The following is a 19660-nucleotide window of genomic DNA, read 5'->3' as shown; positions in this document are numbered from 1 at the left end:
TACAGTTACCCCATAAGCGTTCACACAGAAGTATTGATAATTCAAGAAGAATTATTATAGGGATTTTCCATCTATTACATAAGACGTAGTATATACCCTAATCAGAAGTGTACTTATAGTAGTCAGAAATAATTGCACATAACGAGCCGTAGCCGAGTGATTAAGGACACACCGTGTGGGAGATCGGATTTGCATTATACCGTTAGGTTGCAGGTTCAGCCGCGCCCGGGGGGTGGAAGTAGAGGAATTGTTACCTGTACTTTTTGTTCTTTTTTTGGAGAATTTTCTGGGCGATTGTTTTACGGCTAGATCTTTTTTTTTGTGAGCTTTAAGAAAGCTTTCAATTGGGGTGGTGGTGGGAGGGTTTTTCTACGACGATTGTGGGGCTAATCTGTTGAACATTTGCTACTTGTTATTTGTACTGTCAAGCCAACGAGTTCAGTGTTAATAATACGTGTTTTGTTACAACGTCTTTATCACTATAAAACGAGCTTATTCCTTCTACTCTTGTAATAACAATCATACGATACGATTCTCTCCAGTCTCTGATAAACTGCACTCTGAATAACATGCTCTAATCTTGATCTTGTAATTAAACGTCCAAGTAACGTTTTTTTTTGAAGATTTGGTTTTCGCCCTTTCGATGGTTTCACTGCATGCAGCTGGCGCCTAGCTATCGGCGGTTCATCCGGGAGCCGTGCCATTGACAACCCTATGTGACACTGTAAATCTTTTCTTTTTCTTTTACTCTTTAATATTTTCTTACATAGTAACAACGCCACGATATTTTACACTTGGTATCTGGGAGTTACGAACACCAACGCACATACATACTCTCTAAAGAATGAGATGTGATTTCAATCTCCACTCTCACTAAAGATATAATAGTCGAACCACGAACACCGCTGGACGCAGAGAACTGTAGCTACGCATGCCGGTACGTCCTCCACTTCCTACTCGTATTTTCCTGACGTTTTTTAGACTGGACTGCATGCATGGTATGCAACAACGGCCTGGTTTTACAAACGTCAGGAAACTACGAGTAAAGATATATCAACTGCATACATCTAGCTAGAGGTCGAGATTATCAAACCACGGGCATTGGAGGACGCAGTCTCGTGCTCATAGATACTATTACGTCTTTGGTGTGGTCTTTTGAAGTGTAGGATTATTTGTGGTAAAATAATATCCAGCCACCACTAACACCACCGAGCAGATACCAAGTGGGTCTAGGACTGGGGGCGAGACATGTAGACAGAACGTAACTGCACATACTGTACTACATCCCAGCCCGTACTTCCAATTCCACCCTCTAACCACCCGGGGAGCTACGATCTCTCCATCAACAAGGACCCCCAACCCTTCAGCCTACATCGATATCCACCACCAAGGTACTCTACTCGGAGTCTACCTAGCCTAGCCAGCCTAGGGTTCGCCCCCGCACCCTGTAACCTCTCTCCCGCCCCCTCACTTTTCCTGCACTTTGCAGGTCCCATTCCACTCTGCACGGCTCAGCTGGCTGTTTGTGCACTTTGCGAACGTACATACAGTACACTCGCTCACCTGGTGACGGTGGATCCTGTCTGATGGTTGTGTTTGCAGTAGTTTAGTCTTGGCTTCCCAAAGTTAACTCTACTATTGGCCTCAAATCCTTGGCTGCCATCAGACAGGACCACCTTCACATACACACATAAACCAACCGCTTGTTTACCCAGTGAGTGGAGAATCAGATCTTGCCACCGAAAAACGGGTGAAAAATGCACTTCCGGAGACGGCCCCGCAGTTGTTTATTAATTGGTCATTGGTGTCTCAGTTGCTGTTGTGGGTTTGGGTTGTGGGGTTAGTCAGCACATGGGGCGCGAGTGAGGGACTGTGATTGTGGTGCGAAGGTGATGCTTGACAGCGCTCAAATACCCCCAAGTATCACAATAAAGTACAGACCTTAGATTAATATCTCTCTACTATGTAGAAGAATTAATTTTGCGGTACATAGCTGCGTAAAATATACACCTACCAGGCAAAAAGTTAGAAAATTACAAAGGAATAGTAGCTAGCAAATTACTTGAAAAAAAGTGCACACACATGTAAGCTGACTGGAGGCACTACTACGAAGAGCACCTTCATGTAATCTCCAACTACCAACTCCTATAGCGGGTAGGAATCACTCCTGCAGCGGGTGGAATCACGCCTGCAGCGGGTGGTGGAATTACTGTTGTTGTCCCTTCCAAGCTCCCACCCAGATCACTGAATACATGGAATTTAACAAGGCCGGGTCTCCCGCGCTGGCTAATTCCGTAGCCATTTAATTAATTAATCGATTAACTGATTGGTAGAGTATGTTTAATTGAGCTTGGCTTAAGCCGTGGACCTAGGCCTCCTGAGCTGGAGTGCTGACTATCATTTTGCCTGGGGAAGGGTAGCTCTAGATATAGGTGCGTGTTTGTGAGAGATTGATGATGATCGAAATAGTTGGTAAGGAGAGCTGGTAGTACTACCGACCCGGGCCCCCCCGCTGAAAGAGTCGGCGTTTGATGCCACAGCCAGCCAGCTTAAGGGATAGTTTCATTAGGGGTATGCTGAAAGCACTAACCAGATGGCAATCAACCATAAGGTGTGGGCGGGCGTAGGGAAATAATCTACACTCTGTTTAACATACAGCGGCCACGAAGATCTTCTACAGCCCCCCCCCCCCCCCCCCCTCGCCTCACCTCGTCGGAAATTAAATAGTATATACACTCTGTTCGGCATACACCACGAAGGTCTTCTACAGCTCACCTCACCTCACCTCAGCTCACCTCACCTCGCCTCAGCTCACTTCACTCCACCTCGCCTCAGCCTATCCCAATTGACACCACAACGGTAGGCCAACGCGTACGAGCACCCCGCTATGGCCACTCCACGCCGAGTCACGGTATGTCACTCGCCACCAACACACTCACACACACACACACACACACATTGACTGATTGATTGATCGATAATACTCTAGAGTACACACACACATACAAAATCCACGTCTCTCTCACCCCCCCCCCCCCCCCCCACATTGTAGACCCATCACCCGTCACCCCGTCGCTATAACAATATAAATGCAATGGCAACTAACTGCTAACCGGCCCACTACTAACTGCTGGCCACTGCTACTAAGCTGTGGATATCTATTTGCCAGCCGTGTAAAGAATAAGAAGAAGAGGGGGAATGATGGCCATGGGGGTTGGGTTGGGTTGGGTTGGGTTGGGTTGGGTTGGGTTATGGAGGAGTACCCGTACCGCGGCGGACCGGGAGAATAAAAAAAACAAAAAAAAACAGAACAGGTATAGAAACGAAGCAAAGATAAAGCGAAAGAGAAGCAGCAAGGCAAAATCAAAGTGAAGTGAAGCTATGGCCTATGCTCCCCACTACTAAAAAAAGGACTATCTAAACCACCAACCAAAAACACAAAAACAAAAAAAAAGCCAACCCACACCCCCAACTCCACAAAATAGAAAAACCCCAATAAAACCCCACACACACCTACTTCCGCTTCACCAGCGGCGTCGCCACCCCCCTCCCCACCCTCGGCGTCCCCACCCACCCCTCCCCCCTTCCCGCCAAACTACTCCACAGCCTCCTCCCCGCCGGCGTCAACCCCGCCCCTCCTGGCGTCTCCCCCCCCTCGCCCCTCCGCGGCGTCACCGCCCTCCCCACGGGCCGCTTATTCTTCGCCACCCGATCCACCATGCGATGGTGCAACAGCTCCCTCCTCGGCGTCGGCGCAATCTTGAACGGCGCCGGCGCCCCCGCCCCGCCTTCCCCCTCCGTCAGCGCCGCGATCGACCCCCACGTCAGCGGCGGCGCCCCAAGCTCGCTGGGGCTCGGCGACGGCGCGTCCTTGACGAAGCTGTAGCCATTGACACGGGGCGTGTCGGCGCCGCCGAAGCCGCTCTCTGACGCCAGCGGCCTTGGGCGGCCCGCGATTGCGTCGCGCACCGAGGAGAAACTGGGACTTTGCGGCGGCGCGGGGAGCGGCGGCGGCGGCATGCGCGTGTTTGCATAGACGACCGTTTTCGGCGGCAGGTCTTTCTGCGTGTCTGCGGGGGGCGGCGGGGGAGGTGAGTCGGGCCCGTCGGGGGCGAACATGAGTGTGTTTCGCGGCGCGGCTTTCCACGTGTTTGGGACGGCTTTGCGGTCGTCTTTCCAGGCGATTGATTTTGTGGGCCCGCCGTTAGCGGCTTCGGTGGCGGCGAGGTGCTGGAGGCGCTTTGCTTCGGCGGTTGCGCGGAAGCCGGGGATGCGGTTGCCGGCCCAGAGGAAGGCGTAGGCGTTGCGCTTCTTTTCGTTTTGCGCGTCGAGGAGGGTGTTGAAGGAGGCGTTGTCCTCGGAGGTGTATTTGGCCTGGAAGGCGTCGAGGGAGAGGTGCTTCTCGTATGGTTCTGGAGCGGCGGCGGTGGGGGTGGTGGTGGTGGTGGAGGAGGAGGAGGAGGCGGGGGCCATGGGGTTGCTTTTCAGGGGCGTGTCGGAGGGGCGGGTGTGCAGTGGGGTGGAGAAGGAGGTGCCGCGGCGCAGGCGCGGGGTGGTCATGACTTCGGTGAGGCGGCGGGAGGCTTCGGCGATGCGGGAGGGGTCGTGGGAGGCGAGGGCGGAGAGGTATTCTTGCTGGTGCTTGGTCTCGAGGAGGCCCGGGAAGAAGTCGCGCGCGATGATCTCGGACTGGAGGGGGGATGTTAGCTAGAGGTGATGGAGCGGTGGGGGGAGGGGCACGTACAAGGGCGTCGGTGTAGGTGTCTTCGTCGAGCACCTTTGGGGGCCGTTTGATCCGCTTCGCGGGCGGCGGGGGCGGCATGAGCTCCATGTCGGCCTTGCGCGTGAGGGCCTGCGAGCTGGAGGCCATTGTGGGCGGGGTGAGTGGGGGCTGGCGGGTGTTTGTGGAGCTGTGTGGTGGTGAGAGTTCTTCTTCTTCTTCTGTGGTGGTGGAGAGAGGTGCAGTTGATGTTGTTGGAGGAGAGTTGAAGCTGTGCTGCATCAAAGTTGCCCGTGCAGTCCAAAAGAGGCTGAGCAAACCCTGGCCCTGGCCCTGCGTCGTGACAAAGCTGCAGGCGCCACAGCCACAGCCACCGCGAGCTGCACAAGTGTCCTCTCCGCCGCCATCACACTCAGCCCGCGAGAACCGCTCAGAGCATCCACAAACCTCAGAGCATCACAAACTCTACAGCACCCTCCACCCTCAGCCCTCAAACCAGTAAATACACCTCCCATTAAACCTCCACCTCCAAACAAACAAACAAACAACCCCCCCCCACAAAGCACTCACCATGGCCGCCACCGCCCCCACAGCCCCCGGCACCTTCCTCCTCCTCCCCATCACCATGGACGAAAAGACCAAGGACGTCACGGCCCTCTCCCACTCGGACCCCGCGCTCGACCGCGAGCTCGAGGCCCTCAACGCGCTGCACCGCGCCCTCAAGCAGCCCGGCATCACCGACGGCGTCCCGCCGCCGCCCGTCCCCGTCCACCCGCAGCGCACCGCAATGATCGAGAAGATGCGCAACACCGGCAACGCCGCCTTCCGCAAGCAGGACTACAAGGGCGCCATCGACATGTACTCGCACGCCATCCTGATGGCGCTCACGCGCCCCGGCTGGGAGCCTGCCCCGCTGCTGCGCGATGAGCTCCAGCAGCTGTATTCGAACCGCGCGCAGGCGTATATTGGGATGAGCAGCTGGCCCGAGGGGCTGGCGGATGCGTGCTGTAGTATTGATTTTAAGAAGGCCGGGAATCAGAAGGCGCATTGGAGGAAGTGCAAGTGTCTGAAGGAGATGGGAAGGTGGGAGGAGGCGAGGGATGGGCTGGAGTATGGGCTGGAGTTTGGCAGTGATCCGGAGTTGAGTAATATGTTGAAGGAGGTGAGGGAGATGCTGGAGAGGAGGAAGTAGTGGTGGAGGGGGTTGTAGTATTTTTTTTTCTTTTTCTTTCTTTCTCTTTCTAGCTTCTTTTTTCGCTTTTGTTCTTGTGTATTTGTGGGCTTGATCATGTCGACGTGAGGGGTGCTGCTTCTTCTTTCCTGAGTAGATTTTTACGGGAGAAAGGTGTTTACTTCTAATGATATAAAAAAAAGGGCGTTTTCTTTTTCACTACTACAATTCGGTGATCTTGGAACTATGATGGTAGAGAGGCAAAGATACATATGTATACTTATACTTACCGTAAAATACGTGGAGGAAAATATATTCCTGTTATCCGCATAGTAATCGTATCGTTATCAATATGGGCTTGACTAAAGATACCGATATCTGGCTGTTCGGTTTGGGGCGAGAGGTCAATTGCAAAGATACATGTACTAAAGCTCCCTCGACTCTTTGCTGGAGAGTTAATAGTGAGCTGGGCCCGGGAGCTTGGAATTAGGGGGATGTAAATCAATGCTCTGTGATAATACTAGGAGTCTCAGTCACGTATCGTAGGAGGACTAGCATCGATTGAGCGCTATGTGATTTCTCTGGAACAGGTACGTCGGTGTATTGAGTTATCTCGGCCCTCAACTAAGAATAACGGTAGGACGGCGAAGGCCTAATGACATTCCCACTCGAGGTTACGTATCAAACAGAGCACGGCTATTGTCAGCTGTATCATACATTTCTATCTGCTTCTAGGCCAATATGTCGACTCCAGCATACCCTACAGCATTGTATCCATCGACAATTGGTCAAACACCTCGAGCTCGAGGCATCGTAGTATAAGGGTAATGCGTAGTTACAAGAAGGCGGGGTATTTGTTTCTGCTCAGCTAACATATGGAGGTCGTTAATTGAGCTCTGGGTAGCTTACTCTGGGGCAGATGGGTTATCGTGCAGGGTTTGTTACAGGTATGCAATTGAGGCTATCCCAGGCTTCAACTGAGCTCTCGCCCGGTGCATGGTTTCTCTAGCTAGAGTACCGTAGCTGTTGATTCATAGTATCTGTCACGGGTATGCTAGACTAGATATTGCGTTATCCCAGGCTTCAATTGAGCTCTCGCTCGATACTTAGATATATATCGATAGATTACCAGTAGCTACATGTAGATTACTGTCTCGTCCCAAGTAGATATCACACAGTCGACGTCCATTGCTCACCCACCTACATCCCCAGGAGCAGACAAATCCCACGATGTTTCTATTTATAGCCCACCCATTACTCTAGACTCTCCACTCTAGAGTCCAAAACAGCTAGCCAGGGGATCCAAATATCAAAGACCGCGCGCGCCGAGCCCAGGCAGCCTATGCTCACCTCAACGCACGCCCTACGAATCTCCAAGAAACGAGCGCGAGGGTGCAAGTTGTGTGTGTTTCGAGGCGATTGGCCAAGGGCAAAGACGTCACACCACAGGCGATTTTTTTACCCCACACTTTGCGGGCCAATTTACAGGATTTGCGATTATTTTTTTGAGGTCACGAAGAATGGGCATCACAGAAGAACAGCACAGAAGAGTACAGAAGAACAGAAAATCACCAGAGAACAGTAGAAGTTGCAAAAAAAAAAAAAACCTTAATTGTGATGACAGACTGTTTTCCCCGACGTAAAAAAAAAATAGTAAAAAAACACCCATCTTTCCCCAAACCCCCGCTTTTTTTTTTTCTCCATTCCTATTGCCCCACCGAAAGAAAGAAAAAAAAAACAACCAATTTTTCCATCAAAACCTCCAGCTCCCAATTGGCGAGGAAGTCATCGACATCGTTGTAGTAGTAGTGTTTTCGTCGGCGTGCAAAATCGTGAGGGAGAAACCGCTCAGAGGGAAAAGGTCAGACCGATGCCGGATCGGAGTGAGAGCGAGTCATTTATTTGCTATTTTTTCGCCAATGACGTTAGTTATGATAAACTAGAATAGAAGAATAATTGATGATGATGAAAAACTTACCTTCTCGCTCTAGTCTTTCTTCTCTTTCGCTTGAGTCTCCTGACTCTCTTCTTCCTCCACTTTGCTCTCATGTTGTCGAGTTTCTGAAAGCGTGTGTGGTGGGGTTTTGTTTGTAGTTGGGTGGGGAAAAAGGGAGGGGAGGAGCCGGCAGCACCTAAATACTCTTTTCTTTGTGCTGCCCTTCGTTTCTGCCAAGTCTCCGCGCACACAGTGAAGTGGGGTTGGTGGAAGCAGGGCTTGCCCTAACCGCCCTGGGCTGTTTTTCGTTGATATGGGCCCCCGGGGGGGGGGGGGGGGGAGCGAAGTGACGGCTGCTACGCACAGGGGGGTGCAAAGCAGTCCGGTAGAGTATTGTTGTACCTAGGGCAGAGATGCAGTCTACCTACTATCTGATAAGATAATCGTTTGGCTGGGGATGATCAATTTGATGCCTTGCGGTACGTAATTGTGGGAGCAAACGATTTTGTGGGACTCTGAGCAGGAATTGGATAGAGACGACGCCTATTTTTGTTTTTATTTTATCTTATTTACTTGAGCATCATAGATTACATATATCTCAAGGCCTACAATAGCGATTCAATTCGATCCCAGGGCTATGTATCGCAATTCCTACAGCACAGCCCTTCACTGAAAATCACTCGTGCTCACCTCACTCTCACCACATCAACTAGCAACATCTCATATATTTCAACCGACTCAACCAACGAAACTACACCCAACTAGTACGTAACTTTATGATGTACTCAATAAAAGAACCTACTCCTAATAGTCTCCTCACCACCCTCCCTCAACTCTCTCATCCTCTGCTCCCGCCTAGCCTCCACCTCCCTCGAGAGCTCCATAGCACTCCTCAACCTCCCATCTCCCGCAGCCGCATCATGTAGCTCGTCCTCCTCCGCTGTATACAGCGCATTGTCACGCCACTCATCCTCCTCTCCATCTTGGGTCTCGTCGGTGCTCTCAAACCCTGGGCTGAGATGATGTGGACTACCGGGCGTAAACTGGTCAAATAGGAGCTCTGGAACATCAGACATTTCCTCTTCTTCTATAGCTACTTCACCACTACCTACCCCCGCCCTTTCAAGACGGGCAAGAGAGCTTCCAGGCTCAAACCCAAAATGACTCGGCGTGAAGCTGCTGTTACCTCTTGCAGCACGAGCATGGCTCTGCGCGGGATTGAAGTTCTGTAATGGGACAGTGATTTCCTCCTCTGCGGGGATAGAGCGTCTTCTATACCAGTCCCCAACAGCACGGCTATAGACTTCTTCAAGCTCTTTTGCGTGCCTACCTAGCCAATTGTGCTTCTTTGCCTGCTCCAGCGTCATTCGTTTCCTGGGGTCAACGCAGATTAGGGACCTGATAAAGTCCTTCGCCTCGCCGCTGACATCTCTCCACTCGACGCCAGTTTCCAGACGCCGAAGGTCGCCAGAACGAGCTTTAGCAAGGACTGCATCAGGCGGGAGCGTAGGACCGCTCTCGGCGCCAAAGGGGGAGTAGCCAGAAAGTAGGACGTAGACAACGATACCTAAAGACCAGAGGTCGACTGCATGCGAGTATCCACTACTGACCATGCCTCTGGTTGGCGGGATGACTTCACTGATTGTTTTATTCGTTCAGTGGAAGGAGGTAGAGAGGTTAGTTTAGGGGGTTACTGACGGGGCTAGATACTCCAGGGTGCCGACTGCACTTGTCATTCTCGTGGCGGGGGTGAAGAAGCGGGCGGAGCCAAAATCGGTCAAGACGACTCGTGAGCCGGCTACGTTGCTGGTGCAGAGAATGTTGTCGGGCTTTTAGTTTTTATATGTGAGTGATTAACCGTGATCTAGAGGGTCCGCGGGGGGGGGGGGGGGGGGGGGGTGCACCTTGAGATCTCTGTGGACAATTCCCTTTGAGTGCAAATACTCTAGCGCCTTCAGGATCTGCCACACAACAGGCATGGCCTCAATCTCATCAAGGCAGAGCTTCTGCCCAAGATGCGAGAATAGATCTCCACCCGTAATGAGCTCTTCAAAGATGTAGATTCTAGAGCTCGTAGAGAACGCTTTATGGATGCTCATAATATTGGGCTAAACCCATTTGACTCAATCAATCAGCCATACCAACGAGAGAAAGGTCCAAAGTGGGACTCACATGGCTCAAGCTTCTCAAGACCTCTACCTCCCTCATATACATCTCCCTCAACCTAGCCCAATTCTTCTTCTTCCCACCCTTCGCATCCGGCCTCAGCTCCATAACCTTACACGCAACCTGTCTATGCGTCTTCACATCCCACGCCATATACACCCTCCCATACCCACCTGCGCCTAGGATTCTACTCGAGAGCTCATACGAGTTTGCAAATGCCCGTTTCTCACCTTCGGCAATGATGTCCTCGGGGGCAATTTCACCAAGCACTTGACTAAACCTAAAGCACGCAGCATTCCTGATGTCGATTCTATCACCGTTGCTCAGGAGGACGCTATTACCCTTGCCGATGAGACGGCCGTTGAGGAAGGTGCCGTTGAGGGAGAGGTCCTCGCAGTAGATCAGGGGCTCGTAGCGGGACTCGAAGATGACGGAGTAGATGCGGATGTGGGTGTTTGAGCAGGAGGGGTGGGGGACTTTGAAGTTACAGAGGGATTGACGGCCGATCAGGGTGTCTTCGCCGGGAAAAATGTGGATCACTGTGGAGCGTTATTTTTTTTTATTTCTATGTATGTAGTAGAGATGTGATAGTAGAAATGTGATAGTTGTGCATAAGGAGAAGAAGCTAACCGGAGCTCTTTCCGTCAGCCATTGAGGCCACCAAGGACGCTATGATGCCAGAGTCAATGGCATCATCTTTGATACTTGCAAAGGGGCTCATGAAGTCTTCGGCTCTGGGATCCTGTGTGGGTAGAGCACTAGAGGACGCCTTCTCGGGCTGCCTGTCTTTTTTCCACGCCGTGGCGGTCATCGGGAGGCTTCGAACGGGAAACGAAGAAAATTCACCAAAAGCACTCACGAATGACGATATCTCAAACCAGACGTCTTGTTTCACGCTCCCGAGCTAGCATTCATGCAGGGTCAAAAAGCACAGGCCAGCATTACACAAGATCTCACTCGCCCGCTAGCCATACATGTAGTCATGTGACGTGACGTGCGGCTCCCCGACCAGGCGACCGACCAGGCGATTGACCAGGGGGCGATCCAACGGCATTCTCCATGAAACCCAAACCCGCCGAATTAACCTTCCCCCCCCCCCCACATATCCACAGACACACCCAAAACGACACCTGAAACGATGAACATCCCCGGCGAAAGGTTTACAATCCCGCTCGAGAGCGACTCGGAAGATGAGTCACCGCGCGGGCCTCCTCCTCCGCAGCTTAATGCGGGCCTCGGCTTCATCAGAGATATCGTCGAGAAGCCCGTCTCGTCGGCTCCAACTGCCCCAGTCCTGCCACCAAACGCCACATCGACCGGTTTCCCGGCGCACAAGAAGAGGGGCCCGTCAAAGTTCCGGCAGCGTGCACAGCAGGATCTTGAAGCACAGAGGCGGAGACAGGCAGCAGCCCCCCCGCCACCGCCGCCACCACCACCACCACCTGCATCTGCATCTGCATCTGCACGGGGTGGAGCTTCGCAGGATGAGCTTACGGAGCGGCAACGGATCAGCGATGAGAATGACCAGAGGATTGCAGCCATGAGCGCCGAGGAGATTGACGAGGAGCGGCAGGAGCTTCTCAAAGGGCTCTCGCCGGCGCTGATCGAGCGCCTGCTGAAGAAGTCGACCCTGAACCACGGCGCCGTCCACGGCTCCTTCAACGACGAAACAGAGGCGACGCAGGAACCCCAACCCCAACCCCAATCCGAGACCCCCAAACCTGCTCCCTCATCCAAGAAAGTGAGCTTCGACCCCACGCCCGCCACTGCACCCCCAGCGCCTACTGTAACAGGCATCGGCGAAGACGCCCTCCCCCCACCCACCCACGTGCACTTCCCGCGGCCCCCCACCTCAAAGGACAACGACGACCTCGACCCCAGCGACCCCGAGTTCTTCACCCAGCTGCACACCAAATACTTCCCGTCCCTTCCCGCCGACCCCTCCAAGCTCGCATGGATGAACGCGCCGACCGCCGCCGAGGACCTCTCCTACCACCCGTCGCAGACGGACCTCCCCGTCTCTGCCCTGCGTTTCGACTTCCGCGGGGACCTGCTGCCGCCGCGCAAGTCCAGGGAGCTCCCGGCGAACTTGGGGCTGCACCACCATGCGGATGCGCCGAATGCGGCGGGGTACACGGTCCCCGAGCTGGCGCGGCTGGCGAGGAGTGCGTTCCCGACGCAGAGGTGCATGGCGATGCAGATGCTGGGAAGGATCCTGTATAAGCTGGGGATGGGCCACTATGGCGTGGAGGATATCACGCAGGGGCTGTGGAGGTGCATGGAGGAGGGGAGGGTCATTGCGGGGTTGGAGGAGGCCGCGGCTGGCAGGCAGGGGGGCCATCTGAGTGTTAAGGCGTATGCGACGGATGCGTTGTGGCTTTGGCAGAAGGGGGGTGGGCATAGGTGGAAGGCTGAGTAGAGTGTAGTGAGGGCAATTGACGTATACCTGACTGCAGAATAGGGGAGTTGTGTAGTCCCGCGGATTTGATTGGTTTTGAAGGCGCTTTGTTCCTAACTATCTACAGTTTCCGGTAGAATTATTGCGAAAGTGGGTTCCCCGTGACCCGATAGTCCTATTGGCCCTTAAAAGATTTTTGCTATGAGCACAGACCAACAAAATCCACTCTTTTAGCTCTGACTTTCGCAATAATTCTACCGGAAACTGTACTGCGTGTGATATTCAGTTGGTCACTCTTAAAAGTGTTTCGTGATTCGGAATAATTTTTTTAATCTATATAATTACCTGCATGAATGCCCTTTGAAATGTCCCTATGACCTGGGAGGAAAGATTATGTCCCCAAAAAGACCAAATTATTATAAGTAAGAAATATACAAAGAGACCATTCTAGATACGTCTACTCTAGACATACACATAATTTAAGCCCTTCTGGCGAAATATGCAACAAGTACTCTAGCTAAGAAACCGCTACCTGTACAGCCAACCAGGACCCATTTCCTCTACTACATGTAGGTCATGACTATGGTCACTTTTAAAAGTTAGATCTTCTCGAGTCTCTTACCCATCCCCTACTTGCAGCAAGCTGCTCACCAGGTTGGGGGCGAGCCTAGATCTTCTCTCATAAAGCGCTTATTTCGATGATGCCATCCAGCCAAACCAGCTATGTTTTCATATCTCTATAGCCCGCAGGGATTCACGAACCGTCACTCGACCACCACAAGAACCCACAAGAACCCACAACCTCACCTCCAACCCTCAAATACCAAGTTCCCAAAGATACCTTCCCCCCCTCTACAGTATTCGGTAGAATTATTGCGAAAGTCAGAACTAAAAGAGTGGGTTTCTTGGTCCGTGTTCACTGCAAAAATTCCTTTAAGGGCCAATGGGACTATCGGGTCACGGAAAACCCACTTTCGCATTAATTCTACCAGAATCTGTACCTCAATCTCCCTGTACCCCCACCTCACCCCTACTCGCTTGAGTTAAAAAAAAAAAATCACCCCATGAACCCACCCCCACAAAACCCATGAACCCACCACACTGCAGGGTTAGGGTTCTAGTCACATGGCAAAATTTCCGCGCGCCCCACGAACAATGAGATCATACCGATCTTTCCTCCCTCCCGGCCCCCTCCCCCCCAACCACCCATTGCCGCGCCCCAACCCAAAACTCCCCTCCCACGCCCGCAAATTCCCCAGCAACTCAATTCACGACGCTCAAAAAAAAACCCGAGTGACCATAGAGACTACCTACCTGCCTCTGCAATGTCCGCCGTACGCCCCCTCTCACCCTCACCCATCTAGACGCTGCGCAGGTACTAACAGCACCGCTAGAAAACACTCCTGCACAAACAGTACCGCACGCTCGCCGAGCTGTGGCCCACGGACCCGCTGCGCCCCAACCTGTCCCTGCAGACGCTTCTCCAGCAGCGCATCGCGCGCCAGTTCGTCCAGGCGGTTGAAGGCGACGAGGCCATTCCCACACAGAACCACTCGGGCCCTGCTACGACGGGGAGTGGGAGTGCGGGGGAGGGGCGGCCCGTGGTCAAGTTTGATGAGGGTAGGGCGGCGAGGGAGATCAATGCGTTGGGGAGCTTGTTGGAGGATCGGTATCGGAAGAAGGTATGTGTTGCTTTTGAGGGGGGAGGATGGGTGAGGAGAGGGCTAATGAGGGGGTGTGTGGGGGTAGTATCCGGTGTCGGATAGGATCTTGAAGCCGAGGGGGAATCCGGAGTATTATGACAACCTGATAAAGGAGCTTGAACAGGCGCCGGGAAGGTCGTGGTGGGAGACGAAGTTGAATGCCTGGAAGGGGTATGTCAGGATGAAGTAGGTTTTGCTATCCCGGTTCCCCAGCTAGTTAATTGATTGGTTGGGGGGGTTGTAAATATTACTGCTGCTGTGTTTTTGATCGCTGCTCTTTTGATACATACATACTTTTCGCTGTGGTTTTTTTTTTTTTGTAGATATGTAATGGGAACGTGTGGGCAGATGGTGCTGCTGAAGTGAGGATATTACTCTTTGGGAATTACTAGTGTGGTTTGCAGTGTTATTAAGGATACGATACCTAGTGCGAGTGTTTTACGGTTGCTGTACTCTGGTATCAATGATTTTTACACCGTATTTGGCACTGATTAGTAGATGCTCCCCAAATGACGTGCTATGTGGTCACTGCCTGACTCTGACAGACCCGCGAATTGTGGCTCGCTAGCTAGCGAGACCTCCGAGCCTGCCAAGCAACTGTGTTTCTATCAACCCTCAATCAGTGTTGGGCATACGGGCTAGTAGCTATAGTGAATAGGTCTGAGTGATGTCTTATGATCCGACAAAACTACCAGAAACCAGAAACCAGAAACCAGAAACCAGAAATACAACCATACCGATCCATAATAACAATCCAATGGCTAATTGAGATTTACCAATGTCCTTAGACCTCGATTCCGACACTCCTAGGTACTACTACTAACTAGTACCGGGGATTCCAGAGCCAAGATTTTAGGACATCCGTGTGTCCCCCCCCACCACAATGCGGCTCAAGTGCATCTGCAAGGGTAGGTAAATTTTTCCCCCACAAGCAACAAAAAAAGCCATCCTCGAAAACCTCAACACCACGCTGCTCTTCCTCTGATACCCAATTCACCACCACCCGCCCACACATCAAATCACCATCACAATGTCCTCAGACAAAAAGCGCAAACGGTCCTCCACCGTCCTCCCCGACATCAAGATCACCACCGCACCCACCACCGACACCCCCCCCATCGTTGGTAAATCACACCACCCCCCCCCCCCCAAAAAAAGTCCAGCCAGTAGCTAACCCACCCCCCTCACAGCCACCACCCACGGCATCACCCTCCCCCCCACCCTCCCTTTCACCCCCTACGCCCGCACCATCACAAACAGCACCAAAAAGGCGCGCAAGTCCGAGCACCTCCTCCACGGCTCCACCCAGCGAATCGACTACGAGGGCCGCGAGCTCCCAGAAGACTCCGACTACCACCGCTACTACGTCGGCATCTTCGACCCCGCCACAAACACTGTTGAGCTGCATGCCGCGCCCAAACTCCACTTCTCGCGCACAATCAAGGCGCACGCTGAGCGCGACCGCGAGATTGACGGGAAGGGCATTGTGCTGAACGTATATTTTCTGCTGTACCTACACTCAATGCCAGGCTAGTACTGAAATACATGGTGCAATGTAGAATGAAGATTCCCGCGCCGCCCTCGGCCGCCAATTCGGTACCAAGAAGGCGCAAAAGGCCCTGTTGTCCCGCGAGATGAACAAGATCGACATCAGCGACATGGACAAGACTGTGACCACCTCCATCATCTCACAGGTCGAGGAAAACACCAAAGACATGCCCACTTCTGCGCAGCTCGGCACGCAACAACTCGACCTACGACCTATCCCGCCCGCAAACAAGGACGCAACCCGCCCAGAGGACGTCTACAACCTCGACGACATCATCCCCAAGGATGAATGGGGTGTCCTGTGGGTGCGTGAGTGGGAGAAGAGCACCGGTAGCAGCGAGGATGTAAAGAGTAGCACAAAGTCGCGCTTCGTGGCTACGCGCGTTGCAAAGCTCCTCGCCGCTGCGGCGGCGACGGGGCGAAGTGGGGGCGCGGCATTGACGCGCAGCTTGAAGCTGCTGAAGTACATTGGGTACATGATTGAGTTCTACCTATTCCAGGCGCAGAGTAGGGGGCGGCTGCCGAACATGACGAAGGCGAAGAAAGCGCTGGGGCTAGATCAGGTGCTGGTGGAGGGGCTGTATAGGAGGTTTGCGGAGACGACGACGTCGGGCGAGGGCGGTGAGGCGAGATGGGCGGTGAGTCCGTCGTTGTCGAATAAGCTGCTGTACTATCTGGCGGTGCTGTGCTTGATGGCGGACTTTTGGGAGGTGGATTTGTATGAGCTGAAGATTGACTTGGGGATGCAGATGCGAGAGTAAGTCTCCCCCTCCCCATTTACCCTGGCACTTTACTAACAAACGGCAGAATAACGGTGGCATTCAAAGAAGTTGGGTGCAGCGTCAAGGAGTACTCAAAAACTCAGTACCTCGACATGAAGATGACCAAGGCCGAAGCCACACAGCACAAGCGCGCCGTCCTCAAGATCCCACTCGAGTTCCCCAGTGCGCCGCGGAGACGGGCTGCTGGCGGGTCGAGGAGGTAATTTGCATGTAGTTGTAGTTGTAGATTTTATATTTTTTGTTCTCTTTTTTTTCGCCCTTTGTAGTCCTCTATGGGGGCTTTTTCTTTCTTTCTTGTGTGTGCCCGTGTTCTAGCAATCACACCCCTAGTAGGGGGGCTAATGTGGGGAAGGAATGTGTTTGTTCTGCTGTGAGTGGGGTGTAGATATCTGTGGTAGAAAAAAGTTTGAGTTCTTTGGGGTTAATTGTGGTTGTGTTTTGGTGTTGAGATGATCATTACCATGGCGCGGGTGATAGGTTATGATGAGGCCAAGGGTGCCCCTCCAACTATGGCCTTGGCCCACAAACTCAGGACTTGGTTGATGATTGCTTGACTCGGCCCACTACTGCTATAGAGACCGACTGCCTATGTAGTTAGTCCTGTAGACCTTCAATGAAATAGTACAAACCACAAACCACAAACCCTAATCCACCTTTAATTCCTTAGCGGTGCCTCTGCACCCGAGACTCATTACCAGCTATTCAGGGGGCTTGTGTGTCTTCGTTTGACCCTGGGTACCGATTCTCATGATGACTGCAGAAGCTGGCCACCATCAAATAGATATTGGCCCATCAGAAAAAAGGGCCAACTAACCCTCTCCCGTGGAGAGCTGGTCCTGTAATAATGGAATGAACGTAGCTGATGTGCTGCTATTGATGGCCATACCATAACGTGGTATATGTAGGAAGATTTAATACGTAATAGGATGGCTGGTTCTGTTACGAAGCGGGATGGAAGCTATCTACTTATACATACAAAGGTGACACGTCTAGTTAGGCTAAACTGTAGACACCGTTGCTAAGACCATCTTACAGTATACTAGTCCGTGAAAGCTGCAGTCTTAGATATATGAATTGTTCTTCTGTTTATTTGTCTTCACAGGATGTAGAATCGATCTCTTCCGGGGTTTGTAGATACTGTAGCTTGAGGAGGTTGGGTGGTATGATGGTGACTTTTTATTATTGCTCATTTGCCCTGTATTCCTTTGCACGGAGATGGATGTCTGAGCATGATTATTAGAAGGGCCGCTTGGTGGGAAAACCAATCTTTAGGGTAATGATAGTTTGGTCAGTCAGTGGTAATGATTGTGCTTAAGTTAATTAATCAACCAAGACAATTACAACCCTGAGACAGCCATTCCCAATTTTTTTTGTATCAGCACCGTAGTACCCTTACCTCTAGTTGCCGAGACTTCTAAAACCCCAACTGCATGTAGAGATATCAGTGCAAAGATAAACTACTCATAAAAGATGCATTCAATTTATTTTGAGTCCCACATGCCCGTGTATCAAATCAACCAGGATTTATGTATTTAAGCTCCACCACAGTCTAGTCAACCTTCCCCAAGGACCTGCCTATCCACCTCCGCTTATTTCAAGCTACGCTCAATATCCCTCCTCATCTTCTCCGCATCCGACATGATCACCGGCGTATACGCCGCCTTCAGGTCCTCGCTCTTGACGCGGTTCGTATACTGGCTCAGCTCATTCGCATCATATGACGCCAGCGGCGTCATACTGTCCCCATCCCCCTCACTGCTCGTGTCGGTAAGCGCGCCATAAACTTTCTGGTTTTCGTCGTCTTCGGGCTCTTCGGTCTTGATTGGCACTTCTGAGGGGCTTCTGTTCTCCTTCTGGTCGTAGGTGCCGTTCTTCTCAGCCTCCACACGCTTTTGGCTGGTCTCCTCTTGCTTCTTCTGCGGGGTGCTGGGACTAGTGCTGGCAGGCGTCGACAGGAAGATGTTGATGCCCCAGCGGAAGAAGAGGAGGGTGGTGATGAGGGATGCCCAGATGCAGGTTGCGATCGTGGCAGTAAATGCGAGTGCGGAGAGCATTATGCATACTGCAGAACTATGTCAGAGGTCATGTTACTCTAGCTATCGCTGCTATCTACAGCCTGATAAGGGGTTGTGGGGTAAAAAAAAAAAAAAACAAGGACATACATCCAACCCCGACCCAGAACGCTATGAAGCCTACTGCAACACCGATGACGCCCAGTGCGAAGCCTAGCAACCCCAACACCGGAAGGATACCGAATAGCAGCTGGATCGCGATGAACGACTATTTGCATATATATATCATTTCTACACATTAGACCAATATCCAATACCACTCAACTACTGAGGGCAGACAGCAACGTGCAACAGCAACAACAATATAACGACGACGACGATGGCCACGTACAGCGAGGAAAGGCTGATGTCTTGAAAAGACCACCGCATTCCGATAAAACCTCTCTCGGGCATCTTGATCCGCGACCTTGTTATCAAACTGCGCACCCATGTAGGAGACGGCGGATCGCATGTAGTTGGCCATCGCGGGGAGATATGTCTGGATCGTGAGATGTCTGATGCGCACCGTCGAGTCGAACTGGTTCGTGGGTGGGCGGTCGATGGATTGGTAATGAATGAAGCTCATTGATGGTTTGTGCTGAGAGGTAAAAGAGGTAAGACGCACGGATAAGGTTATGACGTTTGTCGTATGTTGTCGTGCCTCTCACACCCTGCCTAGGCTTGTGAATTGCACGTGCGAATTGGCTTGGCTCATTCCAATTCACCCATTCATCCACTGCTTATTTTGGGATGGGGGGTACTTTATTTGGGAGCCTTGGTGCTAATCTCCTCGGGCTTCGTGGGATCCGCGCAGGGGGCGCTCTCACGGGATTATGTTTTTGTTGCCCTCCTCACGTACCCTCCCTCCCTCGAGTCCTCTGTCCTCGCCGCCGGTAATTGCTTTAGGGCTTTGAAGCAAAACTCTTGTTTTCGGGGATTACTTACTATTAGGGTGCTACGGGTAATAATAAATGGTACGACTTTTGGTGGGTTAGTCTGGGCGTAGACCCCACGTGGGTTGTCTTACTTTTCCAGTATGAGCTTTGATTTGTCATTTGAAAACGATGAATTGGGAATAGGGGGAATTTAATTAGGGGGGGTAATGATTACGGTGTAGTCAGCTTGCTTGGGCGCTCATGTAGTAGCTACATGTTAGCGAAATCTCCGAAGGGCAGAGGTTTAATC

At 52.1% G+C, this 19660-nt stretch overlaps 7 protein-coding genes across 7 annotated transcripts; 4 read left to right on the top strand and 3 right to left on the bottom strand.

The window, feature by feature from the left end:
- Window positions 1–3513: 3513 nt before the first annotated feature.
- Window positions 3514–4870, bottom strand: H6S33_012573 (uncharacterized protein; the record flags this gene model as incomplete). The annotated part of the gene is made up of 2 exons (XM_044843939.1): window positions 3514–4689; window positions 4745–4870. 2 exons carry the CDS (start codon window positions 4868–4870, stop codon window positions 3514–3516), a joined length of 1302 nt encoding a protein of 433 aa, XP_044695222.1.
- Window positions 4871–5291: 421 nt separating this feature from the next.
- On the top strand, window positions 5292–5912 carry H6S33_012572 (uncharacterized protein; the record flags this gene model as incomplete). The annotated part of the gene is made up of 1 exon (XM_044843938.1): window positions 5292–5912. One exon carries the CDS (start codon window positions 5292–5294, stop codon window positions 5910–5912), a length of 621 nt encoding a protein of 206 aa, XP_044695221.1.
- A 2700-nt stretch (window positions 5913–8612) lies between these two features.
- Window positions 8613–10804, bottom strand: H6S33_012571 (uncharacterized protein; the record flags this gene model as incomplete). The annotated part of the gene is made up of 5 exons (XM_044843936.1): window positions 8613–9465; window positions 9526–9656; window positions 9732–9935; window positions 10000–10532; window positions 10624–10804. The coding sequence occupies 5 exons, from the start codon at window positions 10802–10804 to the stop codon at window positions 8613–8615; spliced, it is 1902 nt and encodes a 633-aa protein (XP_044695220.1).
- Window positions 10805–11131: 327 nt separating this feature from the next.
- Window positions 11132–12412, top strand: H6S33_012570 (uncharacterized protein; the record flags this gene model as incomplete). Its single annotated transcript, XM_044843935.1, has 1 exon — window positions 11132–12412. The coding sequence occupies one exon, from the start codon at window positions 11132–11134 to the stop codon at window positions 12410–12412; it is 1281 nt and encodes a 426-aa protein (XP_044695219.1).
- Window positions 12413–13716: 1304 nt separating this feature from the next.
- On the top strand, window positions 13717–14284 carry H6S33_012569 (uncharacterized protein; the record flags this gene model as incomplete). The annotated part of the gene is made up of 3 exons (XM_044843934.1): window positions 13717–13725; window positions 13786–14073; window positions 14141–14284. 3 exons carry the CDS (start codon window positions 13717–13719, stop codon window positions 14282–14284), a joined length of 441 nt encoding a protein of 146 aa, XP_044695218.1.
- Window positions 14285–15124: 840 nt separating this feature from the next.
- H6S33_012568 (uncharacterized protein) lies at window positions 15125–16627 on the top strand (the record flags this gene model as incomplete). The annotated part of the gene is made up of 4 exons (XM_044843933.1): window positions 15125–15218; window positions 15285–15589; window positions 15654–16399; window positions 16450–16627. 4 exons carry the CDS (start codon window positions 15125–15127, stop codon window positions 16625–16627), a joined length of 1323 nt encoding a protein of 440 aa, XP_044695217.1.
- A 1386-nt stretch (window positions 16628–18013) lies between these two features.
- H6S33_012567 (uncharacterized protein) lies at window positions 18014–19061 on the bottom strand (the record flags this gene model as incomplete). Its single annotated transcript, XM_044843932.1, has 3 exons — window positions 18014–18486; window positions 18587–18704; window positions 18828–19061. The coding sequence occupies 3 exons, from the start codon at window positions 19059–19061 to the stop codon at window positions 18014–18016; spliced, it is 825 nt and encodes a 274-aa protein (XP_044695216.1).
- Window positions 19062–19660: the final 599 nt, after the last annotated feature.

The sequence above is a fragment of the Morchella sextelata genome (genome assembly GCF_020137385.1).
Source record: "Morchella sextelata strain SCLS chromosome Unknown scls_8, whole genome shotgun sequence".
NCBI lineage: Eukaryota > Fungi > Ascomycota > Pezizomycetes > Pezizales > Morchellaceae > Morchella > Morchella sextelata.
The sequence above is the reverse complement of the archived record's forward strand: the minus strand, read 5'-3'. Positions and strand labels throughout refer to the sequence as shown.